Source organism: Mustela nigripes, chromosome 6, assembly GCF_022355385.1.
Source record: "Mustela nigripes isolate SB6536 chromosome 6, MUSNIG.SB6536, whole genome shotgun sequence".
In the NCBI taxonomy this organism is placed as follows: Eukaryota; Metazoa; Chordata; class Mammalia; order Carnivora; family Mustelidae; genus Mustela; species Mustela nigripes.
Window position 1 is genome coordinate 71,974,469 of NC_081562.1, and position 11,182 is coordinate 71,985,650.

Genomic DNA, 11,182 nt, shown 5'->3' on the forward strand with positions numbered 1-11,182 from the left:
CCTACTTGTGATCTCTGTCTGTCAAATAAATAAATAAAATCTTTAAAAAATATATATATATAACATGTAGTTGCAATCTTGTTTTGTTTTGGCATCTGAAAAAAAAAAAATCAGCCCACAAAATACACCGTGTTTATTTGGGAAGGAGGACCTACTCAAAAACAATACTTTTTATGATTTTAATTAAGTCCCAAGGGAAAGGCATCCCACAAACAGAAATTCAGATAGCATTTCTTTAAAGATAGCTTTATCAACTTCATAGTGTTAGGTTGTGGGAGCAATTCCAGGGATCTGAATGAACTTTCCCATATTGTAATTTTGATGTATTGCATGGTGAGCCAAGCAAGTCTACTTGAGAAGTTGATAATGCATATAGACCCTTCTCCCGTGGTATTTAGACACACGTTTAGTAGTTAGGAATATAGGCAATCATGACTCTGTAGTCCTCTTCACTCACATGAAAGATGTATGCACCTATTCTGAATCATGGGCACAGAGTTCAAGCGTTATGGTGTAGCGTAAACAATAGAGGATTGTATTTACACTATGTAATTGAATGTTGTTTATGTTCGCTGGTTTCACAAAGATTACATCAATTGTTTGATAAAGATCTGGTTCATACCAGTTCTAGTGAAGAACATCTATCGTCTCTCACACCCTCCTTATTTATTATGTAAACTTAAAAATTTAGAGAATAAAGGTATAGCACCCAAGGATGAAAAATTCCAAGAATTTGATGCAATGAGAAAATATAAAATAGAGATTTATGACTCTACTAGGAAGTGTTAAAGAGGTATTTTGAAAACAGAATTTATCTTAAACTGACAATAAGACAGCTTACAAAATGTGGACGGAAACCAAAAAAGAAAAAGAAAATGATAGTGAGGATCTAACATTCATTTATCCTTCCAATAATGTTTTATTCAGCTGCTGTGTCAGATGCCAAGTGCTGAGGATACAATGACAAACAAAAACAAACCCAGTCCTTAACCATATGGAACTGACAGTCCCGTGGGATGGTATAATGAAAAAAGAAATGGACACTGGGGTCAAGAATGTTCTGTTTCTTTCTTTTTTCTTCTTTCTCTCTTTTTAAAATATTTTATTTATTTATTTGACGGAGAGAGAGAGAGAGATCAACAAGTAAGCAAAGAGGCAGACACAGAGAGAGACGGGGAAGCAGGCTCCCTGCTGAGCAGAGAACACGATGTGGGGCTTGATCCCAGGACTCTAAGATCATGACCCAAGCACCATGTAATCTTTAATTCATAAAAATGGCATTCATAAGGCAGAGGCTTAACCCACTGAGCCACCCAGGTACCCCAAGAGTGTTCTGTTTCTTATTGAGTTCTACTGTAAATTACCTGTGTGATCATGGCCAAGCCACTTCATTTCTCTCGGCCTCAGATAATTATATTAAGTAGTGTCCTTAGAAAATTATATTAAATAATTAAAAAGCTCTCAGGTCTTCCATTCTTCAAAATACTTACCAGTATTTTATATCCGCTATAAGGATATAAAGATATTCACCACCTTTTGCCAAAATTAGGATGGCCCAGGTTCATCTTCATTTTCCTGAAGTAAAAATTCCCTTCACCTTTCCAGTATGAAATCTTCGCAACAGTACACTAAGATCCCCCATTCTCTTGTAGGACATTCCTATTTTTCCCTACTCTGCTCAAGGAAAATATTAACAACATTTTAGTGAAATCCTCGCTTCTCTCTCTGATGTAGATGCAGTTGTCACCGAAGGTGGGGAGAACTTCAGCGTTGGACAGAGACAGCTGTTCTGCCTTGCTCGGGCCTTTGTCCGCAAGAGCAGCATTCTTATCATGGATGAAGCTACGGCTTCCATTGACATGGCCACAGTGAGTGCATTGAAGAGCTGGGGAAATGCACATGAAAATGACAACTCAGTTTTTCCTGATTGGGTTCGAAGTCCTTAGTGCTGTTGTTTTCAGTGTCTTCTCATTCATCTCTCTCTCTCTCTTTTTTTTTTTTCAGATTTTATTTATTTATTTGACAGGCAGAGATTACAAGTAGGCTGAGAGGCAGGCAGAGAGAGAGAAGGAGGAAGCAGGCTCCCTGCTGAGCAGAGAGCCCGATGCGGAACTCAATCCCAGGACCCTGGGATCATGACCTGAGCTGAAGGCAGAGGCTTGAACCCACTGAGCCACCCAGGCGCCCCTCATTCATCTCTTTAATTAACTGATGATAGCTCATTGAGAATTATAGTAAAGGAGACATGACAGTCTACTGCCAGTAAACATGAAATAAATTAACTATCACTTTTTGATAAATTCTTAAGGCAGTAAAATTCCAGTGCTCAGTTGACCTGAGTACTATATTGTATTCAAGCATTCAAGTCTTATGCTATGGAAGTAATAAAATGAAGTATGCAAGATCTTCATTTAATAGAAATTGCTAACAAAAATCAAGCATTATTTTCTAAAGCAAGTTGAAGAAGGATTCTCTAGAACTAATAATGATCTTCTCAATGTGTTCATGGTAACAAGCCAGAACTTTGTCTTTGAAAGAATTATTTAAAACTGTTAAATACGCCAAGAAGGATCTGTCTAGAAGGCTGTGACTGAGTGGAGAAAATGTCACATTAAACCACAAACTGTATGCACTAGCAATTAATGGTGTTCTTATACAAGTTAACTTGATATTAAAAGTTTGGCATCAGAAAGGACAAAAATAGAAACATCCATAAACATGATATTCTCTTGCTGCACACTCTAGATTGGGTAAAAAAAAATCCAAAAAAGTGAAAGTTTCAGGATTATTAACAGCCAATTATATATGGAGATGCTAATTTGACATAATTTCTTTCTACTAAGACTAATCAGTTATACAATTGTTATATATCCTTCTCAAAGTTCATGGAATTTAAAGTAATAAAATAATTTCTAATTAAGCCAATTCACTAAAAAAGCATAACTACATCAGAATTAGTATTAACTGCTAAGGATTTACAATATTGGGGGTTATTATAATATAGTCTCAGTGGAGATGAGAAAGGAAGGAAGAATGAATTAATTGGCAATAAACCACTTCACAGGAAGGAAGTCTTTACATTAAGACTTGGGAATCAAGTTTTCCTCTGAGAGAGAGAGAGCATGAGTCTTTATCCAGAACATCTTTCAAAATATAACAATACCAATAGTTTGTGAATGAGATAAAAATGGTTTTTGCCTGGATGGTTCTTTTATGAGTCAAAATCCAAATTTAGGGCATGTGTTTTATTTCTTCCCTTTTCTGACTATTTTAGAGTTTTATTAGTTTTGAATACATACTGTTTGTGGCATACTTTAAGTGAGCATTTCCATGACATTTAATTTCATTTTCCCCTTTCAGTTCCCTGGTAACAAATCTATCAGTCATTCTGGGTTGATCACTAAGTTTTATTTGCCTTTTGAAGACTCATATCGAGCCCAGCAGAAGCTTGCTGTGGGGACTGCTCCACGTGGCACCTTCCAGAGAAGACAGGAGCTAGGAGTTCTCAGAAGGGAGGGACCTGGGTGGGGAGTGGGAGGAGGCAGGGGTGCCGTCTTTGCTCTCAGGGACAAAATAGTATGGTGAGAAAAAGGAATCCAGAGAAAATTCAGACTTTTTTTATTTTTTTTTGGCAGGAAAACATTTTGCAGAAAGTGGTAATGACAGCTTTTGCAGACCGCACCGTTGTTACAATAGCTGTAAGTATTGGACACAGTGCTGATTTCCTCCTCTTTGGTTTTTGTTCTAAGATTCAATAATCTTTATTCTGGGGCAATTCAAGTATACATATGTTGGATTATGTATCTCTCTGCCAATGCTTCTGCATCTGTGCAAAAGAAAAAAATGAAATAATAGCTACAAAAACAGCTATACTGGTTTTTTTCCCCAAGCTGTTCTACCTAGCTTCCCTGATTTACATTGATAGGATATCCTAAATCGAAGGATTCTAGCAGGAATGTCTGTGGGCTTTTTTTTTTTTTTCCCCTACCAGATTCAGTTGGTAGTTCATATGGGGTAATTCTCTTTTCAATAATATAATGATCTGATGAGCTGTTTCAGAAGCAAAATTCTTCAACATGACTACCAGTTCTGCTACCACTTACACTCAATTTCTGTTCCTATTCACGTAAATGTTTAAAAAAATGACATCACAGCTGAGGCAGATACATTCTCTGAGCACCAATCCAACTGAAGAATTGCCCAAACCTTTGTATTTGTAATCGCTTACTTACAGTAGGCCGTGGTTTCTTCTCTTGGCGGATGAAAGGATTCTTGTTTACATTCAGGCTTCATGTGTAACAAGAACTTCTTTAAATGAATCACCTGGACATTTTCCCTCTTGCTGATTCTTGTCTTTCCATTTCTCTTTTCTCTCCAGCACCGTGTCTCTTCTATTTTGGATTCAGGTCTTGTTTTAGTCTTCTCTGAGGGTATTTTAGTGGAGTGTGATACTGTTCCAAATTTGCTCGCCCACAAGAATGGCCTCTTTTCCACTTTGGTGATGACCAACAAGTAGACCGTCATCAGCTACTCTGCCAACTGTCCCATTCTCTGGTAGTTATCTTAAGGGAATCCTCTCAGCCAGGCAGAGCTAATGCAATGACTAAAGGGGGTGGTGGGGTGAGGGAGCGACATACATGGTATTCTCACATAAATCAGCTCAACCAGCTGCTTCAGTTACGTCCAATATGGAATGAGACGCATGCATACTTTTCTTACATGTATAGGCGAGAGAGGATTTACCGAAACCCAAGAACCAGATTTACCTCTGTTAAGACAGAGGACCTTGAGAAAACCAATTTCACTCTTTTGGGGGGGATATGTTGTATGTGTCCTTAAAAATACTGTACCTGTTCTTTACCTGTCCTAGAAATTGCATTTTTTCAATTTACAGAATTATTTAGGTTTAACTGTTGAATACTGAAACCTATGCATGGAGTGCTGGCTTATGCTTTCATTTTTGTGAATGATGCATGGAGAAAGAGCACCCTTGGAAGTGCAACTCTTTTAAAGTGGTAGGAAATGATTCCCTTCAGGGCCCACCTTCTGTACACTGGGCCTAAGTAAAGAAAAAGCCTCTTTTCTCCCACTTTCCAGAAAACTCTGCTCTGGAGGAGTTACCAGATTAAGTCATTCATCCTAGACTGTGAATGATTTAATGGGTGAGAGAATTGGTTAACTTGAAACAACAGTTCTCTAATATTTTCAAGAATTTTCTCACTGGAAAAGGTAGGGAGGTATTTGGGGGAGGGGAGGAAGAAGGAACAGGTAAAGTGGGAGAGAAGCAGACCTTCGTCTACTGAAAAGACTAATTTTCTCTCTACTCAAAAGACTAGTTTTCTATCTTCTGCATGAAGCATGGTATTGTTGAGTGGCCCCATTTAGTTTATACCTGGAAGATTGCTTGAGCATAATTTGTATTTTTAACCAAAAAATTATGTTCTCTTTCTTGTCCACCTGCATTCACTGGACACTCTTCCATAGACCTCTGTATCTTCCACTCATTTTTCATTTCAAGACCATTGATGTGGGGGTGACCACTAGGAAACTTCCCCACGGGAAAACAGAAAGCTGTGGGTAGGATGAATTACCAGGCTCTTAACAGAGAGAGAGCACCAGCAGTCTGTGGTAGAGACCTTGTAGAAGGATTCGCTCTGTTAAACAGTAACTGTTCTTTCTTTCCTGCTAAAAGCTATTTTGTTAATTTTGTTAACTACAACTGAAAATTGTGAAAGAACTTGAAAAGATCACTTTCTCTGGCTTCTTAAAGGATATCTTAGTGCACCAAAACAGTGCATGGTATTTATTTATGAAAGTGATTTTTTTTTTCTACTTACCATTGATTAGATTAATTTCTCTCGAGTATTTTGAAAATTGCATCAGTGCCCTTATAATTGACACTACACTTTCTCAAGCAAAAAAATAATTTGGATTAATGGAATAAGCACCACATATATTCCTTTCTATTGGCCAAGATTTTTCCATGTTTTTCTTTTTCTTTTCTTTTCTTTCTTTATTTTTTTTTTTTAGATTTTATTTATTTATTTGACAGAGAGAGACACACAGAAAGAGGGAGCACAGGCAGGGGAGTGGGAGAGGGAAAAGCAGACTACCTACCAAGCAGGGAGCCTGATGCAGGGCTCGATCCCAGGAGCCTGGGATCGTGACCCAAGCCCAAGGTCGATGCTTAATGACTGAGCCACCCAGGCGCCCCTTTATTTTTATTTCTTAAATAAACATTATTTTAGTATAATAAGGCAATGTTTATAACATTCTATCTAGGGATTTAGAGGCCAGATTCTTTTTTTAGCATCGTGATATGGTTATTGAAGAATTAATCTTTTTTGGAGGGAAAATATACAACAGATATTAAACAGTTTATTAACCTTAAGTTTATTTTTGTTTCTAAATGCATGGGTATACAAGTAACTCTGGTCTTCTCTCAAAGATAAATAAACATTATCCTGCAAATTTGGCAATTCATAAATATATATCATTCATTACCAATGTTCAGTGGATGATAGGTTCATCTAAGGATGTTGGAAATAGTGGTACATGTTCTGGGCTGGCATCTTTATCATCCTCCATATATGCCTTACTTTTCTCCTGTAGTTGTCCCAGCCGTGACTGTTTTTCTGAAAGCATAAGCATTGAGACTACCCCATCACGTGGCCCAGGGCAGGTGATAGGCTAGGGATGGCTTTATATTGGACTCTGGGTTATTAGGAGAAAGGACTTCAGAAAACTGTATCAAATTAACAGATGATATTTTGGGGTTTGGCACTCCCATCAGCATGCTGAGATTTTGACCTGCATAGTCCAGGTCCAATATGGTGGCCCAGAACCAAATGTGGCTACTGAGCACTTAAAATGAAGGTAGTCCAAATGAAGACATGTAAGTATGAAATACACACTGGATTTCGAAGATCTGGTACTAATAGAAAAATTTAAGAGATACCATTACTGGTTTTTGTATTGGTCATATATTCAAATACTTCAAGTATATTGGGTTAAAATATATTATCAAATGGATTTCATGGGGTATCTAGCTGGCTCAGTCATAGAGCATTTGACTTCATCTCAGGGTCATGAATTCAAGCCCCACATTGAGCATGGAGCTTATGTTAAAAAAAAAAATCAACTGGATTTAATATAACTTAACCTAGATTTCACCTGTTTATTTGTGCCTTGAAGCTGTGGATTTAAGAAATTTAAAATTACCCGTGTCTTACATTGATGATCCACATTACATTTCTATTGCACAGCACCTATCTTACCAAGAGAAGTAAAAGACCCATGACACAGATTTTTCCCTTGTAAATTTTAAAAATAAGAAATAAGAGTAGTATGTGCTTGTATGAGTCAGACAAGGTGCTGAGTTCTTTTTACGTGGATCACCTCATCTGACCCCCACCCCCATCCTGTGAGGCAGGTACTATATTCATATCATCATTTTATAGATGTGGAACTTGAGGCATACAAAGTTGAGTTTGCTGATCAGGATTGCACAACCACACAGGCGGGGAGAATACCCATCAAGCAGAATACCCGCCCAGTGTCACCTAAAGCCTGTGCTGCTAATAACGGGAGGTGAGCCACCCTTGAAAGCAGCAGACACTCCCTACAAAGGAATCTGATAGCAGGCGGAAATATCTCATGTTTTGAAGTTAATAAGCCTGATTTTATGTTGGTTCTGCTGCTTATTACCTATGCGATCTCCTGTTTTTGCTTTTCCTCTGTGAGCCACTATGGTCTTGCGCTTAAAGCAGAGAAACACTCACATTTGAGGAATGTTTAACAATGAACAAGCATGTGCGTGGAAAACCTAATGTAGAATATATGGTCAATAGGTGGTAGCTTTTTTTTATTATTAATTACCAATCCCAAAGCTTCTCTCCAAAGAGTACCAGGTGGAAAGCGAGCACAAGTGTGTGGCAATGCTCTCCAAAGACTACGAGCCGGCACGTCTAACGTCCTGGATAAGTCATTCTAACACTGCATGCCTGAATGGCCTTCCCCAAAGTGTGTTTGCAGAATTGAACCACCATCCAAGGCTCTTCAGGTTGTGCATTGGACCACGAATTAGTTGATTCTACCCAAAAGATAATTTTAGTCTAGGTTAAACTGTAACATAACTGGTTCACGATGGGTCTTCTTATCAATTAATTATTTGACAAAATTAGCCTCCTCACACGTCCATGAAAGTGCTGAAACTCCTATATTATTACACTCAATTTAATACATCCAAGACCCAGTCACACTCACCAGTATTTAAACCGATGTACATAATGATATGTTAAATAAGACAGAAAGAGAGGCTGTGCTTCTGTTTTAGTACCTCCTAGCACCCCAAGATAAATAATCGGTGAGACATGCCTATTCCATTGCTTTGGCTCATGAAATTTGTAACAAGTACCTGTATTTTTTTTTCACTTGCAGCATCGGGTTCACACTATCCTGACGGCAGACCTGGTTATTGTGATGAAGCGAGGAAATATTTTAGAATATGACACTCCAGAAAGCCTCTTGGCTAGGGAAGATGGAGTTTTTGCTTCTTTTGTTCGTGCAGACATGTGAAGCGATGTCGTAAACCAATACATGGATTTAAAATAATGCAGTCGTAACCTATTTAATGAATCATCAGCTTGACCTTCAAAACGTGGCATCTTAAATTTTTACACTTTTGTAAAGCATATTTGTTGTGTTAGGGGACTTTGTAATTAGCTACGATGTCACTTTACCCATGAATACTGTATTTCCTATGTTGATATTTCTTTTTTGTTTGTTTCCCAAGATCTTACTGCTCAATATGCTCATTACTGATGATCTTTCTAATGATTAAACCCTTTACCTTTAAGAATAGCAGACTGTATTAAAGCATGTAAGTTACTTTAATTGGTAAGTCAACAGCTGTAATTTCTCGTAATTTTAAGGCTGGTAAATATCTCTCAGGCATAGAAATCACCATGAGTATTCAGTGTGTTTATACTCTTATTTATAAGAATATGTTTTCCATTTTGTTGGTATCCCCAGATATTATTGGAAGAGAATTAAGAGGACAGGTTTTCTAATCAGTGAGAAAATAAAACACACAAATCCGTTATCTACTAGATGAGAATATTCGGTGTTCATTATCATTCGTAGTAATAGTGTTGCTTCAGTAGTCTCTCTTCCTCATCTAAATTGTTTCCTGTTACCAAGAAGTCATTTATGGTAGCTTTGAGAAGTCAGTGCCTTAACCAGAAAGATCATGGAAAGAGTTTGGGTATTTGAAAAATTAGACTCAAGTTTCCATTTTTACCTCTCTAGTCAGGAGAGAGTTCCTAAGATATCAGGAATGATGTGCTTTTTCCAGACTAAAGTTCAAAGAGCAAATACGTTCAGTTCTTCTGCGACAGACCAGCTAAAGCTCTCTATGATTTAATTCACCAACAAATGTGGTTATGATCCTGAGCCCTAAAATTCCACCTTATTCAAGATTCAGGAGCATAGACAAGTGGTCTCATTTGCTTCTATAAATATATATGGAACAAGTGTCTATTTCAAGGTGGAAGAGTTTACTTCTTTTTGACATTTCTGCCCAGTGGTGTCACACATGTATCCACTTGGTACTGCTCTAATTTTAATGCACATGTAAAAAGTGAATCAAAATGTTAGTCTAATTTTAATGTGTATGTTAAGAGTGCATCAAATATGGATGGAATATTAGTGTTCTGTTTGCGTATAAATAAATTTTAAAATACTCAAAGTTACCTGCACTGTCACACTAAACAGTCCAAGCTCTCTGCTACAATTCTACAATTCTGTGCCCATCTAGTATAAAATATAATGGGTTTTCGTATGAAGACCACATGCATTGTTAGATTTTGAAGAATTGTGAGTGATGGAAAAAGAGAATTTGTGCTTCCTCCCTGTAGTTTTTACGTTCAGTTGATTGTATTGTGTATTCGCTCTTGGGAAATTTGTAATACTGTGTTTACCCAAAATAAGTTCCATAAGGATGGACAGACATGTTCTGTGTCATTTAGTTTGAATTGACACCTGTGTAAATATAAAACCTCATTGAGAAAAATCCTCTTAATGTTTCCAAAGCTAAACAAAACAGAATCAATAACTATTAAATCAATCTTGAAAATATTTTCTGAAAATTCTACCAAACTCCCTCAAAGTATTTCTGGCAAGGAAATGTTTTGTAAGGCTGCATTTATATGAGGCTTTCTATCAACTTACATCTCATTCTCACAGAGAAATGGGGATTTACCCATAAGAGCAACCCCTCTCCATATTTGTAAATTATACCACTCTACAGAAATGTCAACGGAAGTATAGCTAATGACGCTAAACTAAGAATCACATAAATCATTCTGACACCCAAGTGGTCACTAGTTCCCTCGTAACTTTTAGTCACTTAAGTTGAGTGTTTAATTGTTTCCAAACTGAACTGACTGAATAAAGTCAGGAATAACCTTTTTAATTGTTTAATCATCTATTATGTTTCATATATATATACATATATATATATATATATATAATGTTATATTGAATACAGAAATATCTCAGCTTGAAATAATTTTTTACTAAATAGGTACATATCTATAAAAGATGAGCCTTAACTAAATCAAATTTTATACTCCCCAATTTTACACTTAATTAACCAAAATCAGCTTTAGAACTTTTAAATCCTTAATGTTTGTTAAAAGCAATAAATGCATAAAGATTTATATGAAAAGTAACAAGTTTACTGATATCACTGTGAGGTTTTAAAAAAATCTATCTTAAAGGACTGTGCATCCTTTATTTTTGTGCTACTACTCATGATCCATTTAAAAGTCAGCTTAGCTCTAAATGAGATACCAGAAGACTGGTATTGGAGATCACATAACTGATGTTTGAGATCTGGGACCATGTCTCTTTGTCTTTATGTTCTTTGCATTTTATACAAGTGTCTAGCCCACAGTAAGCCCTTAAATAAGTGTAGTATATTGATCCACTGATTAGTCCCACCACTAGCCATGGGCCTGAAACTCTGGGTTATTCTCTTCACTTCTTGTGTTATGTTTATTCTACCATGAAAATATACTGGCTTGGTATTATATAATAAATTACTCTTTCTCTTTGCTTGATTAAATAAGGTTATTATTCTTTCACTTATAATCTCATTGGGTATCAACCAGGATGATCA

General features: G+C 36.8%; 1 protein-coding gene across 7 annotated transcripts in view; it reads left to right on the plus strand.

Annotated features, from left to right (window-relative positions):
- Window positions 1-9,752, plus strand: part of ABCC9 (ATP binding cassette subfamily C member 9) — a 154,515-nt gene extending 144,763 nt beyond the window's left edge. For 5 of the 7 annotated variants that reach the window (XM_059402839.1, XM_059402837.1, XM_059402835.1 and 2 more), the window contains 3 exons: window positions 1,735-1,868; window positions 3,636-3,698; window positions 8,440-9,752. In XM_059402839.1, the coding sequence (XP_059258822.1) occupies window positions 1,735-1,868; window positions 3,636-3,698; window positions 8,440-8,577 (335 nt within the window). In that variant the 3' untranslated portion in view covers window positions 8,578-9,752. Of the gene's footprint in view, window positions 1-1,734; window positions 1,869-3,635; window positions 3,699-4,378; window positions 4,555-8,439 lie in introns of all 7 variants that reach the window. The other 2 variants (XM_059402836.1, XM_059402841.1) reach the window with 1 other exon arrangement.
- Window positions 9,753-11,182: the final 1,430 nt, after the last annotated feature.